The sequence below is a fragment of the Mustela lutreola genome, chromosome 16 (assembly GCF_030435805.1).
Source record: "Mustela lutreola isolate mMusLut2 chromosome 16, mMusLut2.pri, whole genome shotgun sequence".
In the NCBI taxonomy this organism is placed as follows: domain Eukaryota; kingdom Metazoa; phylum Chordata; class Mammalia; order Carnivora; family Mustelidae; genus Mustela; species Mustela lutreola.
In genome coordinates, this window is record NC_081305.1 from 55,980,314 (window position 1) to 56,007,846 (window position 27,533).

The 27,533-nt window shown below is 53.2% G+C and overlaps 2 protein-coding genes and 1 long non-coding RNA gene across 6 annotated transcripts; 2 read left to right on the forward strand and 1 right to left on the reverse strand.

The window, feature by feature from the left end:
- The first annotated feature begins 153 nt into the window (after positions 1-153).
- Positions 154-14,611, forward strand: HSD17B14 (hydroxysteroid 17-beta dehydrogenase 14). Of its 3 annotated transcripts, none has more exons than XM_059151373.1 (9): positions 156-439; positions 934-972; positions 1,092-1,213; positions 1,688-1,754; positions 4,613-4,704; positions 13,634-13,738; positions 13,906-13,973; positions 14,069-14,165; positions 14,268-14,611. In XM_059151373.1, exons 1-9 carry the CDS (start codon positions 352-354, stop codon positions 14,439-14,441), a joined length of 852 nt encoding a protein of 283 aa, XP_059007356.1. In that variant the 5' UTR covers positions 156-351; the 3' UTR covers positions 14,442-14,611. The 3 variants fall into 3 exon arrangements, with proteins under 3 accessions (XP_059007359.1, XP_059007356.1, XP_059007358.1); XM_059151375.1 differs by having other exon boundaries at positions 165-439; positions 1,131-1,213; XM_059151376.1 differs by lacking the exons at positions 1,092-1,213; positions 1,688-1,754 and having other exon boundaries at positions 154-439.
- Positions 8,759-20,094, reverse strand: LOC131817777 (uncharacterized). 2 transcript variants are annotated; one of them, XR_009348575.1, is made up of 5 exons: positions 19,996-20,094; positions 19,165-19,297; positions 16,346-16,460; positions 9,370-9,506; positions 8,759-8,988 (listed from the first exon to the last, which is right to left on the reverse strand). It is a non-coding gene; the product is annotated as an uncharacterized LOC131817777 (long non-coding RNA). The 2 variants fall into 2 exon arrangements; XR_009348574.1 differs by lacking the exon at positions 9,370-9,506.
- On the forward strand, positions 16,654-27,133 carry BCAT2 (branched chain amino acid transaminase 2). Its single transcript, XM_059151371.1, has 11 exons — positions 16,654-16,807; positions 20,371-20,445; positions 20,806-21,009; positions 23,362-23,472; positions 23,566-23,685; positions 23,779-23,942; positions 24,954-25,096; positions 25,271-25,356; positions 25,593-25,733; positions 25,809-25,883; positions 26,689-27,133. Exons 1-11 carry the CDS (start codon positions 16,784-16,786, stop codon positions 26,725-26,727), a joined length of 1,182 nt encoding a protein of 393 aa, XP_059007354.1. The 5' UTR covers positions 16,654-16,783; the 3' UTR covers positions 26,728-27,133.
- Positions 27,134-27,533: the final 400 nt, after the last annotated feature.

The window sequence follows — 27,533 nt, forward strand, 5'->3', positions numbered from 1 at the left end:
TTTCGGGGCAGAGCTAGAGTTGTGGACTCCTGCGTCCTGAGGGTCTGGAACCTGTAGGTCTGACCTGGAGAGCTGGGGCCTGGATTCCTGGGTCTGAGGGAGGAGGGGGCTGGACGCCGTAAATCCTGACTTTGAGGAAGGAGGGGATGGGGGCGGAGCCGGACTCCTGGGTCTGAGGGCGGAGGGGGCCGGGGCCAAGCTGCCAGGCTTGGGGCCTTCCTGGCAACGCCCCCACCAAGGGCCGGGCTTCGTGGACCAGCCCCTATTTAATGGTTCTGCTCCACGGCCTCACCCGACTTTGGAGGTGGGAAGAAGCACAGAAGAGCGACAGGAAAGACAGACAGAAGCAGAATGGCAACGGGAACGCGTTATGCCGGGAAGGTGGTGGTTGTGACAGGGGGCGGGCGCGGCATCGGAGCCGGGATCGTGAGAGCCTTCGGTGAGTAGGGGTCTGGCTGCTCAGGAATAGTGAAGCCTAGCAGACGAGGGACCCTGGGAACTAGTGGGCGTGGGATCTTCAGTGCTGGAGCCAACGTTCTTATTAAAACCCAATTTGAGATGCTAATGAAGGGGTACGCAGTATAACCCTGGGGCCTGAGCTTTTGGCGGGTCTCCAGAAATGGTTATTCCCTTTCTCTGGGTCTCAGTTATTATACCTACAAGGTGGGTGGTTGGGGAATGGCGCTTGCGGGTTTGGGGTTTATTCTGGAACCAAGGATGGGGGGCTCAGGAACCCCAGCAGGCACCTGGAGTGGCCAGGGAGAATATGTGTCAAGTTTTCTGCCCTTTGCTCTAGAGGATCATCATGAGACTTTAGGGTCACGAGGGGAACGTTCGGGAAGATGGGCCCCCATTCCAGGTGGCCACAAGAGGGCAGCAGAGGCCTTTGCCAGAGTCTGTGCAGGGGGTGCTAATCTTTTCTTCCATTCTCAGTGCAGAGCGGAGCCCAAGTAGTATTCTGTGACAAAGATGGTGAGTGTCCCTCAGTCCTGACCCCCAGCCCCCTCCTTCCTCAGACCCAGGAGTCCAAACCCCTAGCCCCTCTTCCCTCAGACCCAAGAGTCCTGGCCCCCAGCCCCCTCCTCCCTCAGACCCAGGCATCCAGGCCTCCAGCCCTTTCCTCCCTGCAGAGTCAGGGGGCCGGGCCCTGGAGCAGGAGCTTGCTGGAACTGTCTTTCTCCTCTGTGATGTGACTCGGGAGGAAGATGTGAGGGTGAGCTGTTTTCATCCCTGTCTCATCCCAAAGGTTTAGGCTCAGCCTCATTTCCAAGCTTTGCCTGCTGGCCAGGTTCTGGGTCTCCTGGGAAAGTTCTTCTTTATCTCTCCCTACTTCAGGGTTTTTGTCATGCCTGTCACAGAGTCTTCGACAAAAAAACTCCTCACAGTGGACCTCCTTCCGGAAGAGTTTTCCTCTCCTGCCTCTGGGTGTCTAACCCTTCCCTTCAGTCAATGTCTCTCTGATATGTGCCCTCTGTCCCCCACCCCGCTGAGCTCTCTGCTGTGTGAATATAACCCGCCCTCTGGTCTCTGGCAGCCCTGGCTTCCTGTCTCCTCTTCTCCTGCCATGCTTGGTGATTTGGGGGAGTCCCCTCTCAGCTGTGATCCAGCTTCCCGCTCCCCACCTTGCTTTTGGGAGTCCAGGCTGGGTGCCCGGCACTGCTCACTTACAAGACATCTTTGTCCCCAGACCCTCATTTCTGAGACCGTCCGCCGTTTTGGCCGCTTGGATTGTGTGGTCAACAACGCTGGCTACCGTGAGTTGTGAGGCCCACAGGCCATTCTCCGCTGCTGTTAACCCGGCTTCCCATCTCTTCCTCCCCCCATCTCAGTTTCCCCTTCATCTTCCCCATCCCCTTCTCTCTCCCTTTGGATGGGACAGTATAGCTTTGGGATTCCCCAGCTCCTGGGCTTACGTCCTGGCTCTGTTCCGTCCCTGCCGGGTGCCTCCAGACCCGTGCCCTCTCCTCTCCATGCTTCAGTTCCTATATTTCTAGAATGGGAATGGTGGTAACGATCATCATCATTGCAGAGTTGTTGTGAGCATTGAATGAGGTGAACTACTCAGCCTCGTAATTACCAGAACCATCTTGGGCAAACAGCTTCCAGAAATCTTGTGGTCTCAATTAGCTTATCCATGCAGTGACATGGATGGCCCTTCTCGTTGCTGATGACTATGAAGTTATCCTTATGCATGAAAGTTTATGGGTCTTAGTGTGGTGACTTGGAAGGGAGAATGCCATCAGGTTAATGACTACCCTTCCTAAGAATCTCTCCTGCTGGTATACCAGGGCTCAGAGAGGTGAACTGTTCATACTGAGGTCATACAGCAAAGCGGTGATCAAAGAGACACCCTCTTCTATTACCCTCCCCCTGCTTATTGGCTGGGCAACTTTAAGCAAGTGGCTCAACCTCTCTGGGCTGCATTTTCCTCTTTAAATTGCTGTAAAGGTGAAAAAGATGGTGAATACTAGTCCATCCTTTCTCTCTGTGTACATTCAAGAGATATTTACTGAGCGCTTACTATGTCCCAAGTACTTTCCTGGGGATGGCGGAGTAGGCAGTGAATGAAACAGACAAAAACATTCTTGCTTTCTTGGGATTCACACACTCGAGGAAGGAAATAGGCAAGAAAGGATACAGTTATGTTTCCCCATTTGTGGTTTCTGTATTCATGAAATCACCAACTCACACACACAAAATTTTTTTTTTTTTGTAACACTAGCCTCAGTCCTCACTGCTTCCCAGGGATTTGCAGATTTGCATGGGGAGTGGTGAGAAAAGGCCTAGTTGCCCGAAGCACCTGTTCCCAGACCAGGCCTACCCCTGCCTGCTAGTTTCAGAGGATGGACCTGCCCTGGGGTCCTCTGGATGATTTAGCATCCCAACTCTGGTAGCCTCCAGCTAATGGCTTAACACTTCTGATCCTTGTTTCCTTGTTTGCAAAATAAATAAATAGAGTGTCCTGGTAGGAGTTGTTTTGAGGATTTAAGGCTCTAATCTGATTTGCAAATATCTATTAAGTTTATGTATATACGGTGTCTACATACAGACATATATATAGTGTCTTAGGGGTTCTAGAACAGAAGTGCCACAGATGGGGAGGGCTTAAACAACAAAGGTCGATCTCTCACAGCTTTGGAGGCTGGGAAGAGGAGAGGTCAGCAGATTCGTGTCTGGGGAGGGCCTGCTTCTTGCTGTATCCTCACAGGGTAGAAAGGACAAGGGGATCTCTTGGGTTTGTTTTCTAAGGGGGTCCATCCTTGGGACTTGAAAATCCCCCTGTAGACCTCCCCTCCAAGTGCCATCACATCGAAGGTTAGGATTTCAGTATATGAATTTGGGGGGTGCGGGGGACACGTTTGGTCCATAATATTTACATCTTATTACATAATAGGTCCTATTTCCCTTGGGAGCAGTGGATGAATGATCACTCATTCATTGTCATTGGAATTTTATAGAGCGTAATGCCTTGAATAACAGGATTGGCTGTATATACGAGTATGTCCGGTGGTGATAAAGGCTATGAATAAAAACAAAGTCAGCCTGCCTGGCTGGCTCAGTCAGGGGAGGCTGCGACTCTTGAACTCGGGGTTGTGATTTTGAGCCCCACGTTGGGCATAGAGCTTACTTCCAAAAACCAAATAAATAAATAAATAAATAAATAAATAAAAAGATTAGGGTCTAGAAAATGGCAGGGGCTGTTTTCAACAGAGGATCCAGGGCGGATTCTCTGAAGATGTTTGAACAGCTCCCTGAGCAAGCCAGGACACAAGCTCTGGGTCCCTGGGAAAGAACAATCCAAGATTCCCTCAACTTTCTGGCCGCCGTCTTGTTTTCTTCCTCCCCTTGTCTTCTATCTTCCCAGATCCTTTTCTTCTGAACATTGATTTTTCTGTCTCTCTAACCCTAACCCCTCCCCCCAATTCCTCCTATTTATTTTACAAATACGTTATGGGACTAAGTGTCAGGCACACATATGGACTCATGAAAAGAAAATCCTTTTAAGACTTTATTTTTTATCTTTTTAATTTAAATTCAGTTAGCCAACATAGAGTATAAGATTTTATTTTTAAGTAATCTCTACATCCAACGTGGGGGCTTGAACTTATAACCCCGAGGTCAAGAGCCACTTGTTCCACTGACCCATACAGCCAGGTGTGCTGACTTGGGAAATTTCCTTTTTTTTTTTTTTAAAGTAGACTCCATGCCCAACATAGGGCTTGAACTCACAACTCTGAGATCAAGACCTAGGATCAAGTGCTGTACCCACTGGGTCACTCAGGGGACCCCAGATTTGGGAAACTTCTAAGCCTGAGAGCAAAGTGTCATCCTCCTTCTGTAGATAGAGAGGCTGAGGCACAGAGAGGCAAAGTGACTTGCCCAGAGTCACACAGCCAGGAAGTGGCAGGGGCTCATATCGGAACCCAGGCCCTCTGGCTGGAGGCGGCTTTTTAATTCACTGTTATGCAACCTCCCTTCCTTTTCAGGATCCCTGACCCTCTTGTCTGTCCCCTGTCCTCCGCTGGTGCCCCTTCCTTGCCATATCTCTATTTCTTCCCTGTTCTCTGTGTCACTCCCTCATTCTCTCCACCTCTCTGTCCCCCACCCTCAGACCCACCTCCGCAGTGGCCCGAGGAGACCTCTGCCCAGGGCTTCAGGCAGCTGCTGGAGCTGAACCTGCTGGGGACATACACCTTGACCAAGGTGAGGATCGCAGCCCTGGCTGCCAGGCCAGGGGGCCTCCTGATGGTGAGATTCTCAGATGCATTTTTTCTCGGAGCAGAAGTTTTCCTCTGCCTTGGTTTGACCTGACTCCAAAAGCACTCTGTTCTTTGCAGCAAGTAGGTGGGGGCAAATCCCTACATCCAGCCAAAGCTTAATTGTGTGGCTACTTGGCCCAGTCCCCTTAGGAACCTTCCAGAACATTCCAGAGTGCTATGCTGGTAGTGTTGGGGGATATTAGGAACAGGGGCGAAGTGTTGGGGCAGGGGGTCCGTGATAGGCATTAACAGCTTTGCCACCCTGTGAAGAGCTCTGAAGAACGAAGAGCTTTTTTACCTCCCCCATCTTGCCCTCTGAATCCCATAAAGGTCTCCTGCTTAAGGGCCTCTCCTTCCCAAGCATACTTGCTTCTCTAGCACCAGTGTGCATGCACGTGCATATCTGTTCTCTGTAACAGCTTGTTTATTTTCATCAGAGCACATTTTAATTCATTCAACAATTATTTGCTAAGTACCCGCCGTGTGCACCCAGCAGAGGACAAACATCCTTGTTCCTGAGCAGCCAACAGACTGGTAGTGGGGGACAGGCAGTGAGCAAGTAAATAGAATATAATGTCAGGGAGTGATAAATGCTGGCCAGAAGGGTGATGGGTAAGTGTAAAGACTCTTTTAGAAAACTTTTTTTTTTTTTAAGATTTTATTTATTTATTTGACAGAGAGAGAGAGAGTGATCACAAGTAGGCAGAGAGACAGGCAGAGGGGGAGGGGGGAGCAGGCTTCCCACTGAACAGGGAGCCCGAGGTGGGACTCAATCCCAGGACCCCAAGATCACGACCAGAGCCGAAGGCAGACGCTTAACCCACTGAGCCACCCAGGCGCCCCCTTTTCTTTCTTTCTTTTTTTTTTTTTTTTTAAAGTGGGCTCCTTGCTCCGTGTGGAGCCCAGTGTGAGGCTTGAACTCACAACCCTGACCTGCCTGAGATGAGACTGAGTGGAACACTGAACCAACTCAGCCATCAAGGCGCCCCTACGAAACTTTTTATTTTGACATTTTTTTAAAAGATTTTATTTATTTATTTGACAGACAGAGACCACAAGTAGGCAGAGAGGCAGGCAGAAAGTGAGAGAGGAGGAAGCAGGCTCCCCGTTGAGCAGAGAGCCCGATGAGGGGCTTTGATCCCAGGATCCTGAGATCATGACCTGAGCCAAAGGTAGACACTTAACCCACTGAGTCACCCAGGTGCCCCTTATTTTGACATTTTGCAAGCATACCCCAAAGCAGAGAGATTGTGGACTGAATTCCACACACCTATCACCCAGCAACCGTTAGCAACATTCTGTCATTCTTCCCATGGACCTCTTACTGTTTTCCTGCTTTACTTTGCTTTCCTTTCCTGTTCTTTTTCTTTCTTTTTTGCTGGAGTATTTTATTTTTATTTTTATCATTTTTTTAAAAGGGTTTTATTTATTTATTTATTTGAGAGAGCACAAGTAGGCAGAGCAGCAGGCAGAGGGAGAGGGAGAACCAGGCTCCTCGCTGAGCAGGGGGGTCCAATGTGGGGCTCATTCCCAGGACTCTGGGGTCATGACCTGAGCCAAAGGCAGCCACTTAACTGACTGAGTTAGGTGTAGGTATCCTTGAGTCAAGGATATGGGTGAGCCTGAGTGATCCAGCAGAGAACAGCCTGTGCAAAGGCCCTGGGGTGGGATTGCTCCAAGCGGAGGAGGAACAGCGAGAGGCCAGCACGACTGAAGCAGGGCAAGGGAGAGAGGGGAGAAGGTGAGAGCATAATGATGACGAAAGGGCCTAGAGCCTATCTGGCTTTATCCACCACACAGTACTTTGGCACTTGAACCTAAAGCCCACGGAGTGAGTGGCCATTAGTGGGATTCAGAGCCCTACCTCGGCTGAAGGCTGCCTTTGGAACAGGTGGGGGTGAGGGCGGAGGCAGTGGCCCCAGAGTGGTCCAGGCAGGAGGTGATTTGAATCCAACCAGGCCAGTGGCTGTGGATTGGTAGGGAAGCGTTCTGGTTCCCGATCCATTTTGAAGGTAGAATCGTTGGGATTTCCTTGTAGACTAGACGTGGGGGAGTGGACTCGAGAAAGAACAGAGTGGAGGTTTTGGTTTATTGGTCTCCCGCCCCTACTGCCAGCAACTGACCATGGAACTGAGTTGCCATCCATTGCCACCGGGACACCCTTTGGGTGGGGGTGGGGTGCTTAGCCCACGTCCCCTTGCGATTCTTGGGTCTGGGGTGTGGGGAGATGCCTGGAGTCATCAGTTGGGGGTTCACCAGCCTGAAGCTAGGGTAGATCGGAAAAGACATTGTAGACAGAGAAGGGAGGAGCCCCAGGAGTGGGCGGGCCTGGGTGGAAGGTGGTCACCAGTGTGAGGAAGCTCAGGCACTGTTTTGTTTTGTTTTGTTTTAAGATTTTATTTATTTATTTGACAGATCACAAGTAGGCAGAGAGGCAGGCAGAGAGAGAGGGGGAAGCAGGCTCCCCACCCAGCAGAGAGCCCGATGCGGGGCTCGATCCTAGGACCCAGAGATCATGACCTGAGCCAAAGGCAGAGGCTTTAATCCTCTGAGCCACCCAGGCGGCCCTCAGGCACTGTTTTTGAGGTCACACCAGAGTTCCAGGTGAAATGTTTCTGGGCATTTGGGTGCCCTTGTTCAACCCATGAACGCTCACTCCTAGCCCTCACTTGTGTTCACCTGTATATGGTAAGACATATACCACAGCCCACAAAGAGGGTATATATCTAATTAAATATTATATACGTAATTATTATATAATCTTTCAGTGCCCAGTATTTATTTTTTATTTTTCTTAAAAGATTTTATTTGTTAGGGCGCCTGGGTCGTCAGTCATTAAGCCTCTGCCTTCAGCTCAGGTCATGATCCCAGGCTGGGATCGAACCCCATATTGGGTTCCCTGGTTGGCTAGAAGGCTGCTTCTCCCTCTCCCACCCCCCTGTTTGTGTTCCTTCTCTCGCTATGTCTCTTTCTGTCAAATAAATAAAATCTTTATTTAAAAAAGACATACGAGGGGCACCTGGGTGGCTCAGTGGGTTAAGCCTCTGCCTTCGGCTTAGATCATGATCTCAGGGTCCTGGATTAAGCCCTGTATCAGGCTCTCTGCTCAGCGGGGAGCCTGCTTCCCCCTCTCTCTCTGTGTCCTTGTGATCTCTCTCTGTCAAATAAATAAATAAAATCTTTTTTAAAAAATTAAAAAAATAAAAAAGACATGGGAATTCAAAAAAAAATTTTTTTAAAGATTTTGTTTATTTATTTGATACACCTCGGTTTTCTCCTGTGAGAAATGAAGCTTATCATGGCATCTCATTCACTGGGTTGTTCCTGAGAATTGTGTGAGGATAAAATACCCATAAAGCCCTTAGAACATGCCTGGCACAGTTTACTATCTGCACATTCTTATGGCTTGTCGTGAACTTTGCCCCATTCTGTTTCCAGTAATCTACCCCACTCAGGTCAAGCTCACAGAAATATACATGGGGCAGATGAAACTTGGCAGAAGTAGAAGGGAAAAGGTGAGCTTTAAGCTGAATCCTGAGTGGGAGGAAGGGAAGTGGAGAACTAGGCCAAAGAGTGTTTCATTTACCAAAAAAAAGACTGTGCAAACGTCCTGGGGATTGTAATCACCCAGATGTGTTTTAAGAATAAGAGAGGCTTGGGGCGCCTGGGTGGCTCAGTGGGTTAAAGCCTCTGCCTTTGGCTCAGGTCGTGATCCCAGGGTCCTGGGATCGAGCCCCACATCGGGCTCTCTGCTCAGCAGGGAGCCTGCTTCCTCCTCTCTCTCTGCCTGCCTCTCTGCCTACCTCTGATTTCTGTCTGTTAAATAAATAAAATCTCTAAAAAAAAAAAAAAAAAAAAAAGAATAAAAGAGGCTCATCTCCCATCCACGCCTCTAGCTTAGCAATTAGAAGCGTTTTATTAAATTGTTTTATCCATTGCCTTCTGCCACCTCCTACCGAGACATCCTATAATTTCATCAGTAGGAACTTCACAAATACTACCAATAATTTAAATGTTTACTTATAGTTATTGACATAGTTTAAGACTCATATAATCTTGTCAGAATAGTACGGAGAACGCCTGTATACCCAGACTCCTCGTTGCTCATATTGTACTCTGTTTGCTTTATTTTTCTGCCTCTTGGTTTGACGGTAAATTGCAGGCGTCCATTCATGTCTCCTAAGGTGTCTGATGTCCATTCACCCCCCCCAAATCTGGGGAGTATTTCCTAAAAACAAGAACATTCTCTCATGCAGTCACAGTAAGATTAACATTGACACCGTGGTCTTGGGTAATCCAGAGTTCTTATTCAGATTATTAGAATTCTTTTTTTAAAAAAGATTTTATTTATTTATTTAGGAGAGAGAGGGAGCAGGGGGAAAGGGAGCCTGATGCAGCACACCATCCCAGGACCCCGGGATCATGACCTGAGCCCAAGGCAGATGCGCAACTGACTGAGTACCCAGGCGCCCAAATTTTATTTTTAAGTAATTTCAGGGTGGCCTTCCCAGTGTAAGTGAAAAATGAATAGCATTGACTAGAGAGTGGGGTAAGGTGGTGGGGGGTGGCTCTCCAGGCTGGGAGAAGGGGGGAGGAGATCCAGACGTACCATAGTCCAAAGGGGTCCTTGATGTGGCTACAACTGAGGTCTAAGTGTTCCTAGCAGAGGGAACAGCTGATGCGAAGGCCTGGCCTTCGAGAGCCACAGAGGCCACAGAAAGCTGGGCACTGTGGAGAGGCTGAGTCCTGCAAGCCAAGGGGTGAGGAAGACGTTGGGGGAGCAGATCATATGGGGACCCGAGGGCCATGCTGAAGTGTCTGGTCTTCCTCTCAAGTGCAATAGGGAGCCTTGGAAGGTATTTGAGCAAGGAAGCGATGTGATGCCATCAATACTAACAGATTGTGGGGCGCCTGGGTTGCTCAGTTGGTTGAGCTTCTGACTCTTGGTTTGGCTCCGGTCATGATCTCACAGTCATGAGGTCGAAGCCCCTGCTGGGCTCCGCACTAGGTGTGGAGTTCCCCCACACATGCATGCATACCCTCTCTCTTTTGCTCTCTTTCTTTCAAAATAAATAAATAAATAAAATCTTTTAAAAAATGCTAACAGAGGGGCGCCTGGGTGGCTCAGTGGGTTAATCCTCTGCCTTCGGCTCAGGTCATGATCTCGGGGTCCTGGCATCGAGCCCTGCATCGGGCTCTCTGCTGGGCAGGGAGCCTGCTTCCGCCTCTCTCTCTGCCTGCCTCTCTGCCTCCTTGTAATCTCTCTCTCTCTGTGTCAAATAAATAAAATCTTAAAAAGCTTTAATAAAAAAAATGCTAACAGATCATTAATATTAAGAGATCACTCAAGGGGCACGCCTGGCTGTCTCAGTCAGTAGGGCACCCGATTCTTGATCCCAGGGTCATGAGTTCGAGCCCCATGTCAGGGGTAGAGATTACTTTAAAAAAAAAAAATCACTCTGGCTCTTGTCTGCAGAACAAATCAGAAGACAGAGTGTGGCAGTGGGAAAACCAGTATTAGGAGACTGGCATTTGTGCAAGTAAAAAGAGGTGGCCTTCACAGCCTCATATCGTCTGGCCCTGGTTCCTCCTCTGATCTCTCCTCCCACCACTGTGACCTTGTGCCAAGCGCACCAGCTCTGTCCTGCCTCAAGGCTTTGTACATGCTTTTCCTTCTGCCTGGCCCAGGTCCAGGCTTCTTCAAGACCTCCCCACAGTTCATATCTGGGTTTGCAGCTGCACCCAGCCCAACACTCCCATTCCCCTCATCTTGCTCTACTTTCCCTGACCACACTCTAGCACATTCCATTATACTCTTTTATTTGTTTATTGCTGCTTCCTCCCCAGATCTTGGGCTCTGTGAGGACAGAAGTTTTGGTCTTGTTTCCTGTGGTATCCCTGTTGATGTACCACAGTACCTGGCACATACGAGGTGTTCCGTTAATGTTTGTTGAATGAATGAGGGGGAGACAATTGTAGAGATTCTGGAGGTCCTTAGATCCTTAGAAGGCACAATGGCCAGGGCTTGATGAGGGATCATTTGAGAACTTAGGGAGAGGGAGGCTCCAGAAGGCTCTCACCTCTCTGGCTTGATAAGCTGGATGTGAGTAGACCCCAGGTCTGAGGCTGGAAATCAGGAAGAAAGGCAGATTCTAGGAGGAGACAACGGAGTGAGTTTTGTCCTGGAGACTTCAGAGATGGAGGGACCCAAAGGTGGCAGGGGAGCTCCAGAAGGTGGTTCTAAGGGAGACTTAGCATACACTGATGGGAAACCAGCAAAGCAGGGGCTCCCCTGGCAGATCTCAGGGAGAAGCAGACCCAGGAACCCCAACATTTAGGAGAAATGGAGTCAGGCCAGAGCAAGGCTGCAGGCTCCCTGGGACAGTCAGGCGTCCGAAGGGAGGGAGGGCGAGAAGGGAAGGGCAGGCCAGTAAGATTCCAGTGCATCCTTGATGTGGCTACTCTGAGGAGGTGCTAGGTGACCTTGGAGGTGGGGTTTGGGCTATGAGCCAAAGAACGTGTGTGGGAGGGTTGAGAAAAGGACCGCAGGGAGTGTGGGACAAATATTTATTCAGTGCTAGCTGTGTGCCCAGTGCTAGGAGAAGGGTGGCGAATGACCCATATCATGCAACCTGTGCGGTCCTTAGGGACCTCACGGTTGCAGGGTGGGGATGGGGAGGGAGTTATAAGGCTGGGCAAGGAGAAGGTTTAGGAAAGAAAAGGCAGGGGTGTCTGGGTGGCTCAGTCATTAAGCATCTGCCTTCGACTCAGGTCATGACCCCAGCATCCTGGGATCAAGCCCTGCATCGGGCTCCTTGCTTCTCCCTCTCCCACTCCCCCTACTTCTGTTCCCTTTCTCAATGTGTGTCTCTCTCTGTCAAAAAATAAATAAAATTAAAAAAAAAAAAAGAAAAAAAGGAAAGAAAAGGCAGGGGCAGTACCTGGAGGAGGGGAGGCGCAAGGCCCAGGCTGAGGGAGGACGGTTCCAAGGTCAATAAGGGGAAGGAAAGAAAGGAATGGGGGGGCGATGGGAGGGAGTCAGTCCCCGGGGAGAGGTTGGAGGAGTCAACCCCCCTAGTGCCCACATAATGATGGCACTCGTGCTCATATTATCTTAAAGTTCTTTTTTTTTTTTTTTAAGATTTTATTTATTTATTTGACAGACACAGATCACAAGCAGGCAGAGAGAGAGAGAGAAGGAAGCAGGCTTCCTGCTGAGCAGAGAGCCCGATGCGGGGCTCGATCCCAGGACCCTGGGATCATGACCCGAGCTGAAAGCAGATGCTTTTAACCCACTGAGCCACCCAGGCGCCCCTATCTTAAAGTTCGTAAGACTTAGATTGTCAGAAATTCTTTTTGTGGTTGTGGGTTTTGGTCTCTGCTCACTGTGGGTGGAAATACTGGCTCTGACAGTTGTCACATGACCCTCAGAGCCTCGGTCACCTGTTCAGTCTCCTCACCTGGAAAAAGGAGCTATGGACATCCCTTCTAGGATTGTCCTGAGGATTAAATGAACTAATCTGTGTGAAGAGCTGACAACAGGGCCAGGCACATAATAGATAAATTCAGGGGCACCTGGGTGGCTCAGTCAGTTAAACGTGTCTGCCTTCAGCTCAGGTCAGGATCTCAGGTTGCAGGGATGGAGCCCCGCATCTGACTCTCCGCTCAGCAGGGAGTCTGCTTCTCCCTCTGTGCGCTCTCTCTCTCTCAAATAAATAAATCTTTAAATTAATAAATAGGATGGTCAGGGTTGGCCTCATTGAGAATGTGACATCTGAATGAGATTTGGAATTGTTGAGGAACTCGGTTTACCCAGGATTGTCCCAGGTGAGCCATGAAAGTGAACTGAATATCCCATGTCCCCAGGAACCCTTCGGTGCTGGGCAGATGAGTGACTGGTCACTCTAGGAGTGAGTCCCATGTGTATCAGAGCAAAAGTACTCCAGACGGAGGAAACCACAAATGCAAAGGCCCTGAGGTTGGGACACGCAGGGTATGTTTGAAGACATGGTCCTCAGAAAAGGTGAAGGCTGTTTTTGAAGGGAGCAGAGAAAGTTTAAAATTGCTGGTGGGGTGACCCAGAGAGGGAGGGAATTTCAATTCCCACTCTGGAAACCCCCAGGGGAGCCTGCTTGTATTCATTAATGTTTAGTGGCAGGAACAGGTCTTGACCGGCCAGCTCAGCTGTCAAAAGAAAGTGAGGGGAAGGATAGGATTTGAATTTATTCAAGGTCATGAGTAGTGAAAGAGCTGAGAGACAGAGGAAGGGAGGAGAGGGAGGAAGAATTAGTTTAGGGACCTCTGGAGAGCCAGAGAGTTGCAGGGGAGAAGCTGGTAAAAATGGGTGCATTTCCTGAAGGTCTCCCACATTACGTTCTGACCACAGAGTTCTCCCTAAAGTTCAGAGAGACTATCTTCCCCTTATGGATAAAAGAGCTTCCTCCCATTTTTGCAAAATATACAGCCATCTTGCATTTTCCTGTCTTGATCTGGACACGAGTTAGAGTAACATACAAAGACCTAGAGGGGGGAGACAGAGACCTAGAGAAAGGGGGGCAGGCCGGGCTGGGGTGGGGAGGGAGGTCGGGGAGAGGGTGAGGGACACAAAGGGGAGGCAGGGAGGTAGGAGAGGAGACATGGAGAAAAATGCCTTCCAGACATGGAGGGACTCCTTAACCAGACCCGGAGACCCTGGGGCAAACCGGTGAAGGCCCTCTCTGGAGTTCTAGAATGCTGTCCCCACTAGGCACTGCGATCCGCTAGTGAGCATACCAGGGCAATGGCCATTGACCCAAGCAAGCATCAGGATGTGTTTTGGTGTGGCTGGTGGAACCAAGGGGCCGCGTGGCTGACGTTGCCTTCTGTCTCCCCAGCTTGCCCTACCCCACCTGCGGAAGAGCCGGGGGAACGTTATCAACATCTCCAGTCTGGTGGGGGCCATTGGCCAGGTCCAGGCGGTTCCTTATGTGGCCACGAAGGTACCCTGCCCCTTCCTTCACTCCCTGCTGGGCCCTCCAGTTACCTCAGCCCCAAGGCATGACTACTCTGTTCTCATGCCCCAACTTGACACCTGCTGCTGGAGGAGAGAACAGGAGGAACCTTCTCTTCCCTGAACTGAACTTTGCTTCCAAATCATCTTCTGCAGGGGGCAGTAACAGCCATGACCAAAGCCTTGGCCCTGGATGAGAGTCAATATGGCGTCCGGGTCAACTGGTGAGCAGCTCTAGCTGGGCAGAGAAGGCTGGAAGTGAGCCCGAGAGGCCACGCTGGTGGCACCCATCCCTGACCCCCTCTTCTCCCTTCCTCAGCATTTCTCCAGGAAACATCTGGACCCCACTGTGGGAGGAGCTGGCAGCCTTCACGCCTGACCCTGCCGCCACAATCCTAGAGGGCACCCTGGCCCAGGTAGGGGTGGGTGCCCCGTCCAGGTGCTTTGGGAGTGGCTTAGGGCAAGGCAGCCAGGCCAGGTGCTTCACGTGTTCTCCTTTGCCTCCGGTCTCTCCCCAGCCCCTGGGCCGCATGGGCCAGCCAGCCGACGTGGCGGCCGCTGCCGTGTTCCTGGCCTCGGAAGCCAATTTCTGCACCGGGATTGAGCTGTTTGTGACTGGGGGTGCAGAGCTGGGGTATGGGCGCAAGGCCATTCCGGGCACCCCCGTGGAGCCCCCCACCATCCCTTCCTGATTTCCTAAATTTCCACGCGGGCCTTCCTGATTAGGACTCCCACCCCAAACTCAGTATCCCAGATTTCAGCTTCTACCATCTACAGACCCCAACTCTAGACATTAACTCCACTTACCAATGTGCCAAACCACCCCGCGAGTTCCCATAAAACCAGTTTGCAGCCAGGAGAAGGAGGGTATCACGACAATTATTTCCATCCTCGAGTTCTGCCACTCAAGGACGGCGTCTGCGCTCCCAGTCCCAGGTGTTCCCATGCGTAGCCTCGACCTGAGGGACTACAACTCCCGGCAGGCCTTGTAGCAGGCTCCTGGGGAGGTATTGCCGGTCGGCTTTACCCTAGCTAATACAAAGGCCCGCAGGGAAGAAAAAATTAAACCCTATTAGGAGATAATAGTGGAGGTGAAACAAAAGGGCCTCCTCGTTATTCTAGGTCCTTAAGGGAATGGAGTTTTGAGCTCGCTGGCTGTGGAATAGGAGGGTGGCGGGTTCCAGAAGTTCTGTGGGAAGCAGCAGCAAGGGTTGAGAGTCCTTTGGTCAGAGGGAGGAGGGGCTGGGATCCTGGACTCCTGGGTTTGTGGGAGGAGGAAACATGGGGCGTGGACTCCCCAGTTAGGGAAGGAACGTACCCTGGATTCCCTCGGGGGCGCGGGGCCCAGTTTGGGTTGAATCTCCCCAGTGGGGGGGTGGGGGTGGGGCCGTATGACTGCTGCGGATTGGCCGTTTCAGAGGGTGTGCGGCAACCGCTGATTGGCTGCGGCGGGGGTGGGTGCGGTCGTGGCTACCACGCCCCCTCGGGCTCCAGGCCTGGTTGTGCGAGAGGGAGACTGGGGCATAGGAAACCAAACTTGGTGAGACTTTGTGCGGGAAGGCTGGCAATTTGCCGAGGCCTGTGGGGTGTTAGGGCTGGGTGACAGTGACCCGGGGACAGAATTCGGGGCAGAATATCCCAGAGTAGAATTATGCAGGCACAGTGGCCCAGGAATCGGAGTTTGAGGACCCAACAGGAACAAGATTTTGGTTCTTGTAATCCGGATGCAGGAGTTGGGGGAATCCTGACCTCAGGAGGTTTTGGGGCCACAGTGACCGAGGAGTTCGGTATAGGGGGCACTGATGCAGGTTTGAATTGCTAGGGATTAGAAGGATCCTGATGAGCTGTAATTAGCAACTCTGCCCCTGGGGGTTCTGTCACTGGGGAGACACTCACAAGGGGGCATAACCAGCTAATCCTACCCTAGGGGCTCTAGGGGCTGTCCTTAGAGGCTCACTCATGCGTTGGTGGGTTAAAATTTTTCTGGTCTCACTGATGGGACTGGAACCATGTGTGTTGTATCTTTTCTAAAAATGATATTTATTTACTTATGGTGGGGAGGGAGAGGGAGAGAGACAAGCGGATTCTGCGCTGAGCAAAGAGCCAGCGACGGCCTGGCCTCTATCTTTTGATCCCGATAGCATGACCTGAGCTGAAATCAAAAGCGGGAGCCTTAACCGATTGAGCCACCCAGGCATCCCTATTTATTTCAGGTATTTATTCATTCTAGAGAGAATGAATATGTGAGCGTGGAAGAGAGGCAGAGGGGGGAGGAGAGGGAAAAGCAGAGAATCACAAGCTGACTCTGCGCTGTGTGGGACTCGATCTCAGGACCTTGAGATCATGACATGAGTGGAAACTAAGAGTCTGACGCCTAACGGACTGAGGCACCCAGCTGCCCCATGTGTGTTGGATCTCTTAAAAAGTTATAAAGAATACGCATACATTTTCTCCTTGGAAGGAAAAACTATATTCCAACTGGGGGGCTGACTGCGACCCCTTCATCCATCCCTATGTGCCACCCTTTTCAGAGGCCTTCTTCCAGGGTCCCTTTCCTTTTCATTCGCATGCTATATGCGCCCGCCACAACACTTACAGCAAAGCACTCTCTGCCTTATCACCAAGGGATGGAGACACGCAGACTTTCCAGTTCTTGGTCTTTTAGCTCTTATCTCAGGCTGCTTATCCTCGTTAGGGTTCCGTGACAGTACCTATTAAAATGCATTTAAAACAAACAAACAAAAAAACTTCATGCACTGTCTTGCACAGCGATCGTGTGGCGGGGACAGAATCTGGGTGGGAGTTGAGAGGAGGGTGCATGTCCACCTACTCCCCTAGCCCCGCTGATTCCAGCGCATGCGCCCTCTGGCAGGACCCAGCACCCCATCCGCGCCCTATAATTGGGGCGGCCTGACCCGCCTGCCGCGTAGGGCAAGCAGCCCTCCAAGCGGGAGGGGGCGTGAGCGGGGCGGGGCCGGAACGTCTTTCTCCCGGGCCGCGCCCCGGGCGGGCACAGTTACCCGCCGCACCGACCATGGCCGCAGCCGCACTGGGACAGGTGGGTTCGCGGCCCGGGACCGGGAAAACGGGAGAGGAGGTGGGGAGGCGGGGGAGGTCCACTTCCGGGTGGACCACTAGCTCCCGGCCCCGTCCGGCTTCGCGCCCCCGGCGCTCGGGTTCCGCTGCGGAGCGCCGAGAAGGAGGGGGTCTTTTGGAGAGGAGCACGAGGCTTTAAGGGCGAGGGAGGTGGAGGGAGGTAGTTGGTGGGACGGGGCCACCAGCGGGAGGTGCGAGGGAAACACGGAAGAGGGTTCAGTAATGGGACAGGCTGGGGCGGGTGGGGGTTAAGGAGGGGGTAACCGCCAGCCTGTGGGGGCGCCGGGGTAAGACGCCCCGAACTTCTGGGGTGGGATGAAGGCGCGGATCTCAGGTCCGGACTGGGAGTTGGACCCACGGCCCGGTTCTCTTGAACAAGAAGTTAAGATGTATGCGGACTGTCCCTGCAAGCTCTCCTCCAGAGCTGCGCATCAGCGTTCCAGCTTCCCGCTGTCCCAGAGATGGGTCCTCCCGGTCCCTTCTGACCCCGAAGAGGTCGACCCGCAGAGTTTCGGAGAGTGGGGTTTTACAGCACAGTTTCTCCGCGAGGAAGGAAACGCTAACAGCTCGCAGAAGGGATCTGTACAGCCGTGCCCGGCGGCACCATCCCACTAGGAAAAGGGGTGTTCGCGTCCTGTTCCGCTCCTGCCCCGCCCCGGGACTCCTGCCCCAGCTTGATCGAGAGCAGGGCCCATTGTTACTGTTCTGAGTTTTGGGGTGACTGACGCTGGGCTATCCCTGGGACCATCTGGGCTCTGATGGTGCCACTCCGGGGCGGCGGTGGGAGAGTCCCTGGCAGTTTGGTGGAGTCTTCAGCTGCTGTGAGGCAGTCTTGGTCTGCGATGGGAGAGTCCTGGGTTATCATGGGACAGATCTACTTGTGATGGGATCGGTCCTGGGCCATGATGAGGACAGTTTGGGGCTTTGACTGGGACTGTTTGGAGCTGTAATAGGGACATTCCCCGGATGAGACAAAGGATAGCACTGCATTACCAGGGGGACCCTTCCTGGGCTGTGATGGGGGCACAGTCCTGAAGCATGAAGGGCAGTGCTGAGCTATGCAAAGACAGTGCTGGGCTCTGATGGTCACATCCCTGTTGAGAGGACACCCCTGGATTGTGCTGGGGACAGTCCTAGGCTGTAATGAGACCCCAGGAGGTTCCATCACGTTGCAGAGCCCTACTTTGTGCCTGTCCCCCTCCCTCTCCCCTTCCTTGTTTTTTAATTCAGCCTTTTTTTTTTTTTTTTTAATTCCGCCCAATCTTTTCACACTCTTTGTCCCAGTAGCCCGTTTACCATCCCCTGGACCCAATCCCATGGCATGGGGTGTCAGATGGTAGAGCCCCTTCCCTGAGCTGAGGTGAGACTCCCCCCCCCCCCCACCACCCCCACAGAAATGTCCTGGAAGGATAAAGTCAGCTTCTTCCAGGGCAAGAGGGTCTTGATGGCCAGGGGGACCTCCCAAGTGCGTGGTGGCCATTGCTGATTGTCAACATGGGCACTGCCTGGCTCTTTCTCTCTGCCCCGTGGGTGTGTTTTTCTGCCTCTCCCTTCTCTATCTCTTGGATATACTCTGTCTCTAAGCATCCCTGAGTTAGTTTCTTTCCAGGTGTTGGCATCGCTCTGTCTCTTTGTCTTTCCTCCTTTCTCTGGGTCTCCTTTCACTTTGTGCTCTCGCCTGAAGGCTGGTCTTTGTCTATTTACTTTCTCCTCCCTCAGCCTCTCTGTATCTCACCCTTGGCATTTGTCTAGATTTCTCCAGACTTGACTTAACCTGAGTTTGTCTCCTAATCTGTCTCTTGTATCAGTTTCTCTTTATGATCATATCTGCTTTGGCATCTTGTGTTCTTGATTTCTGTTCTCAGTTTTGTTTCCTTTTTTTTTTTTTTTTTTTTTTAAATTTTATTTTTAAGTAATCCCTCCACCCAACCCGGGGCTCGAACTCAGGACCCTGAGATCAAGACTCACCTGCTCTTCCAACTGAGCCAGCTACGCACCCGCCTCGGTTGTGTTTTCTATTTCTATGTCTATTTGTTTTCTCATTCTTGCTTTTCTCTCCCCCCGCCCCTTTTTCTTTTCCCCCATTCTGGCTTTTCCTGAGCGTTGCTCTCCTGCCCAGATACTGGCTGTCTGCCCTGGGTGTCTATCCTTTCTCTGTGCTCTGGGTCTCACTGCCAGAGTTGTGTGTGCTACACGGCGCCACCTAGAGGCCATGCCGCGGACCCACACTCTCATCCGCCCAGAAGCCCTTGGGCCCTGCACTATGGGGAACCACACCTCAGACTTCACGCTCCACAGACGCATCGGCCCATGACTCACCTACTGACCGGTGACCGCTGCCATTCATGTTGGTTCTCACTGACTGGTGTCTGCTTGCCCAGCTCACAGGGCAGGAAATGGCTCGGCTGTTCTGTCTGCACCAGCCTCAGGACCCAGCTGCTTTCCTGCCGGGCTGGGAAAGAGGTGTTGTGAGGTCAAAGAATACTGGGGAGAGGCCACTCTCATGGACAGACAGACTGGCTCTCCCTTGTTTGTCTCAGGCAGGCCACAGATGTTTCTGAGCAGGGTCTTTGTTAATGACTAGGATCACACCCCAGGTCCATGGGGCTGCCTCTCAGCCCTGGGATCTGAAGGGAATTGGGAGTCACTGGTGTCCAAGGTATGGGGCTGGGAGCTTAGGTAATTTGAGCCCAGTTGGTCTAATATCCTGAAAGAATAAGGACTTGGACTCCTGGATCTGAGACAGAAGGGGTGGGGGCCTGGACTCCTGGGTCTGAGAGAGGAGGGACTGGGGACTGATGATCTGGGTCTGAGGGAAGAAGGGCTCGGGGCCTGGACTCCTGGGTCTGAGGGAGGAAGAGGCCAGAGGTCTGGACAGCAGGGTCTGAGGGACGAGGGGGCTGGGGGCCTGGACTCCTGGGTCTGAGAAAGGTGGGACCGGGGACTGATCTCCTGAGTCTTAGGAAAGAAGGGCTGGGGCCTGGGTTCCTGGGTCTGAGGGAGGATGAGGTCAGAGGTCTGGACTCCTAGGTCTGAGGGAAGAGGGGGACAGGGGCCCAGCTTCTGGGTTCAGGGGAAATATGGCCTCTACATTCCTCACTTTTCTAATTCTTATCAGGATTTGGGTCCCCGGGGTAGGCCTTCACTTACCTGTGCACTGTGCCTCGCTGTCTTCTGTCTGAGCTGATCTCAGGGCTGGGGCCAAAGTTCCCAGGGGTGGGAGGTGCCTGTGTTTGACTTTGCCCTGGCTGGGAGGCAATGGGAGCTGATTCAGCCCTTGCTGGGGATTGTCCTTGTGAGGACAGGGAGGGGGCTTGGCCTCCTTCAGACTTTCTCCCACAAAGAGAAAGGGGAGTGGACTTGTCCAGGAACACATGGTCCATCTAGAATGCACTGGGCCTTGGACAGACCAGGGCAGATGGGCCTCCCAAGTGTATGGTGGCAAAGTGCAGGTGCACCAGGGTCCCCTGCTTTCTCTACCTTTCCTGGCCTCACTGCTTTTCTTACTTTTGTCCCCATCCCCAGATTTGGGCCCGAAAACTCCTCCCTGCCTCTTGGCTTCTGTGTGGCCCCAGAAGATATGCCTCATCTAACTTCAAGGTGAATGGAGGGGAATGTACTTTTGGATCTCAAGATGGGACTGGGGCCAGGACTGCTGGGCCTGAGTGGGGGAGGGGGTGGGGGTTCAGGACTCTTAGGTTTGAGGAAGGGGTGGGCAGCTGAATTTTGGGCATCTCCAAAAGGGTCCAGGGTCCAAAGGTGAAGGTGTTTGGCAATGGGGTCCTACTAGTCTGCTGTAAGGCTGTGGGAGAGATGAGATAGGGTATGTCCCAGAAACCTCTGGGGCTACAGGTCTTTTTCGTCTTTGGCTCTTAGCCCCAGAGGTTCATGGGAGTTGTAGTTTTTCAATTTGAAGTTGCGACCGGATTTCAGGATGCTTGGGTCCCCGTCTTTTCTCAGGCTGCAGACCTGCAGCTGGAAATGACGCAGGAGCCTCACCAGAAGCCTGACCCCAGCAAGCCCCTGGTGTTTGGGAAGATATTCACTGACCACATGCTGGTGGTAGAATGGAAGGAGGAGAAGGGCTGGGGCCAGCCCCGTATCCAGCCCTTCCAGAACCTCATGCTGCACCCCGCCTGCTCTGGCCTCCACTACTCGATGCAGGCATGGCCCCAGCCTCCCTCCCCGTCTCTCTGCATCTCTTCCTCCTTGCTGTGTCTCTCGCTGAGTCTATTTTTTCCTGGGCGTGCGCACTTCGTGTGTTTCTTCTTGCTCAAGATATGTTCCCTGAGGTCTCTTGTGTTCCAGGCCCCTTGCATTGGGATGCCGGGGTCCCCAAGAAGAGCAGACCCAGTTCTTCCCCTCGAAAACCCCATGTTCGGGTTATAGCCCCAGGCAGTTGTGCCCTGAGGGAGGCTGCTGAGGCATTGTGGGAGCCAGAGCAGGCACCAATCCCACCTCTAACTTGAAAGGTGGTAGGGTCTCTTTCAGCAAAGAAAGCATAGGGTGTCAGTGGGACAGGGAGCCACCAGTACAAAGACACAGTACAGGGCGCCTGGGTGGCTCAGTGGGTTAAGCCGCTGCCTTCGGCTCAGGTCATGATCTCAGGGTCCTGGGATCGAGTCCCGCATCGGGCTCTCTGCTCAGCAGGGAGCCTGCTTCCCTTCCTCTCTCTCTACCTGCCTCTCCATCTACTTGTGATTTCTCTCTGTCAAATAAATAAATAAAATCTTTAAAAAAAAAAAAAAAAAAAAAAGACACAGTACAAAGGAGAGCCCGGTGTTTCCGGGAATTGGGTTGAACCCGATAGGGGAGGCTGAGGATGTCATCAGGGACCTCAGAGGGGCGGAGGGCTGGCACCTTGTCAGGAGGGCAGCCCCCTTTAGGGCGCTGGGAGCCATGGAGGGCTCTGATGAAGCATGGAGCAGGTCAGCTCTGGCTGTAGTGACCCCCCTTAGGCTGATGGGAGGATGGGTTGGAGGGGAGAGCTGGAGCCAGAGCCGGGGGAGGGACAGAAGGAAGGGTCTGGCAGGCTGGACAAGATCAGGGAATGGAGGGCCAAGCATGGCGCCCAGAGGTGTGGGCAAGGTGACCAGCTAGGCCATGGGGCTGTCCCCCTGTGGGGACTCCTCTGGAGATCGGCTTTGCCGAACTGGCTGAGGGGCCTTTGAGGGAAGATATCTAGGAGGCATTCAGGTGACAACTCAAAGCTATGGCTAGAAGCAGAGTCTTCCTGAGGCAGCTTCCGTGCTGACAAGAATTTGGATGAACATGTTTCAGCCCTTATAACCGGTTTGCAGTGTCAGCTCAGGAGGCTGAGATAAGAGGGACCAGATCCTGTGAGGCCTCCAAAGCCAAGGTCAACAACAGGCTGGGGGTGCAGATCAACTTCGTGGGATTTTTTAATTGTTGTTGTTGTTGTTTTTACCTTTACAAATGTTTTGGGGCACCTGGCTGCCTCAGGCAGTGGAAAATGTGACTCTTGATCTCGGGAGTCATCAGTTGGAACCCCACAAAGGCTGTAGAGAGGACTTTAAAAATTTTTTTTAAAGTTTTTATTATGGGAAATTTCAAACATAAAAATAGAATGATATATAAGCCCCCCACCACCACCCTGCTTCATCAGCGAGCACCTGCAGGTCCCCATCTGGACTCCCATCTTCGTGCCCCACCTTTCTTTAAGATTTTGAAGCAAACCCTGGACTTTTCTGTATTTCACTCATAGCAACTTCAGTGCTTCTCAAGAATGCAAGGAATCTTTAATTTTTTTTTTATTTTAAAGATTTTTATTTATTTGTCAGCAAGAAAGAGAGCACAAGCAGGGGGAGCCGCAGGCAGAGAGAGAAGCAGGCTCCCCATTGAGCAAGGAGCCAGAGGTAGGGCTTTTTCCCAGGACCCTGGGATCATGACCTGAGTTGAAGGCAGACGCCTAACTGGCTGAGTCACCCAGATGCCCCAGATTCTTTAAAAACAGAATTTGCAGGGGTACCTGGGTGGCTCAGTGGGTTAAAGCCTCTGCCTTCGGAGTCAGAGTCCTGGGATCAAGACCCTGGCACAGGCTTTCTGCTCAGCGGGAAGCCTGCTCCCCCCGCCCCTCTGCCTGCCTCTCTGCCTACTTGTGATTTCTGTCTGTCAAATAAATAAATAAAATTTTTTAAATAAATAAATAAATAAAAGTATTTAAAAGGAAAAAAACAAAAACAAAAAACAGAACTTGCATGCCATCGCTCGCTGTTCCGGAGAAATCGGACCAGTAACACGGAAGGGATTTAAGCAGGGTGATCCCTCTGCATCTCTGGGAGTGTGTCTCCTGTCTTCTGGTCTCTCTCTGTCCCTCTCTGTCTCTGCCTTCTCCTCTTTCTCTCTGAGCTCAGCGGGTGATCTCTCTTCCAGTCTGTCTCTGCATCTGTGTCTCAGTCTTTGCGTATCAGACGCTGTTTCGGGATCTCTCCATGTGGCTCAGGGGTTCCCTGAGGTGGGGTTTGAGCTCCGTCCCCCACCCGCCCGTCCCCGCAGCTCTTCGAGGGCATGAAGGCGTTCAAAGGCAGCGACAAGCGCGTGCGCCTCTTCCGCCCCTGGCTCAACATGGACCGGATGCTGCGCTCGGCCCTGCGCCTCTGCCTGCCGGTGAGGGGCCCTGGCTGGCCCCAGGGAAGCAGGTTGGGGGAGGTGGGGGGGTAAGGGTGGGGGAGGGGGCTGACTCGTGGGAATCCTATCCAGGGTTTTGATAAGGTCGAGTTGCTCGAGTGTATCCGCCGGCTGGTGGAAGTGGACAAGGACTGGGTCCCTGAGGGCAAGGATACCAGCCTCTACATCCGGCCTGTGCTCATTGGAAACGAGGTGGGCTGGACTCCCTGACTTGGGGGGCGAGAGGGGGTTGGGTTTGGGGGCCTGGACTCCTGGGTCCCTGATGCCACCTTCCGCCCACCGCAGCCCTCCCTCGGCGTCACCCGCTCCTCGCAAGCGCTCCTGTTTGTCATACTCTGCCCCGTGGGCGCATACTTCCCCGGAGACGCCGTGGATCCTGTCTCCCTCCTGGCCGACCCAACCTTCATCCGGGCCTGGACAGGTGGGGTGGGTGACTACAAGCTGGGGGGGTAAGTAGTCCCTGAAGCAGTCCCTCCCCCAACCCTCCATATCCCCCTACTTGTCCGGGATGCTAGACATCCGAGACACTGGCTGTCGTGCTTCAGGTGTGGATCTGTGTCTTTTTTTTTTTTTTTTTTTTTAAGATTTTATTTATTTGACAGCCAGAGATCACAGATAGGCAGAGAGAGGAAGGGAAGCAGGCTCCCTGCTCAATCTCAGGACCCTGGGATCATGACCTGAGCCTAAGGCAGAGGCTTTAACCCACTGAGCCACCCAGGCGCCCCTGGATCTGTGTCTTTGGATGTCAGTTGCCCTTCCTGTCTTGTTTCACGTGGCTGGGGACAGCTCTGCTTGCCCTTGGGAATGGGATGCTGTTGGCACTGTGGTGGGGGTGCCAGGGGAGGCTGTACTAAGTGCTATGGACACATTGGCTCAGAATTTGGCCGGGGGAGCATAAAAGTCAGTGGAGAAACCCTGATTGGTCACCCGGGAAGCCTTCAGAAATGAAGTTTATTCTTAGCTCATCGGTGTCTCCCCTGAGCATGGAGGCTCGGCCAGCACCCCGCCCTCCCAACCCCAACACGCAGCTCTCCTAGTTCCCTGGTCCTCCAGTGACCACCATGCTCTGTGGGGGCTTCCTGTGGAAAGCCAGGAACCTTGGCTCAGCAGGGCAGGGAGGGTACCCCCCCAGGTGATCCAGGCAGGAGGTGGAGTGACGGTGTGTAGGGGATACCAAGTGTGGCCCCAGCTGGGAGATTCATACGGGTCCTTTCCACACACCTCCCTTGTGAGGCTCCCAGGGCCAGACCCTGTGCCCAGCAAAGCTGGGGACACAGATGAATCAGGTGTGGGCCCTGCCTTCCAGGGGCTCCCAGGCTAGAGGGCGCCCCAGTACCCAGAGCCCCGGGCGGGCGCTGTGATGGAAATGGCTGGGGCACTGCTCACTGTGATGGGGAGTGAGCCCTCAAGTGAGTCTGAGGGAGGAGCCGTTCCTGGTCAATCACGCTGCTCTCTGCCAGGAATTACGGGCCCACCGTGTTGGTGCAGCAGGAGGCGAAAAAGAGGGGCTGTGAACAGGTGCTCTGGCTCTATGGGCCTGACCACCAGCTCACCGAGGTGGGCACCATGAACATCTTCATCTACTGGACCCACGAGGATGGGGGTGAGCCCTTCCGTGACATCCCCCTCCCCCCCCCGGAAGTGGGTCTATCATAACTCCTAGCCGGCTGTGGGGGATCGGGGGTGGGGTGGGGGGTGGGTTTGGGTGGTCTCTAAGAAGATGGGCGGGTGTGCCCGAGGGCATGAGGTAACCCTCCAGCCCTTGAACTTGCCCCAGTGCTGGAACTGGTGACCCCCCCACTGGACGGTGTCATCTTGCCCGGAGTCGTCAGACAGAGTCTGCTGGACCTGGCTAGGACCTGGGTGAGGGCGCCGTGTCCTTGGCTGGAATGATGGGCTACTGCCGGGGGCGGGGCGGGGGGCGGGCGCAGAACTTCAGGAGGCTCCAGAGGGGGCTGTGACACCCCATCAGCACGTCTCTACTCCTGCTTCTCTCTGGGTGTCTGTCTCCTCGGGTGTCTTTGTCCCCGTGCCCTGGGAGGACAAGGCAGGGCTCTGCGGTGGGGGCTGGTCCTGGGCTCACGGGAATCGCCCGGCAGGGTGAGTTCCGGGTGGCAGAGCGGAAGATCACCATGAAGGAGTTGTCTCGGGCGCTGGAGGAGAGGCGGGTCCGGGAAGTCTTTGGCTCTGGCACCGCTTGCCAGGTCTGCCCTGTGAACCAAATCTTGTACCAAGGCAAGGTGAGGTGGGGCTGCCTTCGGAAACGGGAGGGAAGAAGAGGGGTTTCCCGGTCCTCACGGCATGGTCTTCTCCAGCATTTGCACATTCCCACCATGGAAAACGGGCCTGAGCTTATCCTCCGCTTCCTGAAGGAGCTGAAGGCGATCCAGGTGAGATGCACCGGCTAGGACGTGGGCTGGATGGGTTTGCTCCCCGGGAAGTTGCCGTCCCAGGAGCCTTTGGACTGGGAGCCCTCCTGCCCCGCAGTCCTAAGAGCCAATAGGCCCCTGCCGTGGGCCTCTGGGCCCCAGACCGAGTCACTCTTCCTTTCCTGGGAACCTCTAAATGGTGACTCGAGAAATCCCCTTCCCTCCGCCCCTGTGGCTCATGGGTTTCCTTGCGGTGGGGACCCCTTCCCAGGGACCCGTGGGAGTTCGGGCCGGAAGCTCCGCGGGGAGCCGGTAGAGCCCTGGGCTTTCCCTTTGGCCTGAGAAATTTCCTTCCGCAAGTCCCTGGACCCTCGTGCCCCTCTGTGGCCCAGGAGTATTACCTCTCATAAGCCTCCGGAGGTGTTTCCATACATCTCGGCCGAGGTATCTTTCATGAGAACCTGTGGACTCCTTTCCTGCCATTCGACCTAGAACTGCCTTTCCTGTGAGGTTCTCTAATGTCCTGCGCATCGGGACTTAGAACAACACCTCTCCTCACTCTCCGGGACATCTCAGCCGAAAACGACTCCTTTTCCACCGAAAGCCTTTCAGGCCTTCCAGTAACTCTTTGCAGAACTCCATCTCCCTTAAGCCTCTGCGCCCACTCGGCCACGGTTCCCCTTCCCTACCGCTTGCGGGAAGTGGACTACATTTCCCATGAGGTCCCGGGGCGCACATCCGCAACCATTTAGCCTGGGACGCCGCCGGGCTTTCTGGAAATTGCAGTGTGACTTTCCTCTGACACCTCGCTTCTGTTGTCCCTCAGTACGGAGCAGGAGCCCATGACTGGATGCTGCCAGTGTGACGCTAGAGACTTAGCCCTACCTCTTCCCGGATCCACCCCCACCTCCGCGGCATCTAGTCCTCCACAGGTCCTCCCCTCCCTACCAATGACTCACCTGAAGTGCAATATGAAATAAAAGGCCGGAGGCTGCCGGGACGCCTGGGTCTCTGGCGCCCCCACATGGTCTTGACACTCCCAAAGCCATAAGGGTCAGACCCAGGCGTCTAGGCCCCAGCCCCGCCTCTCAGATCTTGGGGGATTTGGGCTCCCCGCTGCTCCGTGTTGTGGGGTCAAGGATACACTTTGACCCGACCCAACTCGACTTCGCATCTCTCCGTTCTCAGACCGGATCTCCCGGTGCTGCTGTTGATTTTTTTTTTTTTTTCCTTTTGCTGCAATTTTGAAATAAATGCCAAAGAACAAGCCATTAACTGTTTTCTCCAATGATGCAACTCAGATGCTCTAGGGTTTTCACAGGCAATCCTTGTCCTGGGCCTTCTTTTTTTTCAAAGACCCAGTGACCTGGCGGGTTGTCTGATGTGGGAGATTTTCGCACCTCCTCACACCCTGAGTCGAGCCTCTTGCCTCCTCTACTTTCCCATCTTTGGGAAAGCCCCACTGGACATCCAGTCACTAGGCCAGATCCCTCCGGGCTGTACCCCTTTCTCCCCAAAGTCCATCACACTCAAGTCCTGTCCTCTGGGGCACCTGGGTGGCTCAGTCGTTAAGCTTCTCTGCCTTTGGCTCAGGTCATGATCCTGGGGTCCTGGGATCGACCCCGAGCCAGCTCCCTGCTTGGCAGGAAGCCTGCTTCGCCATCTCCCACT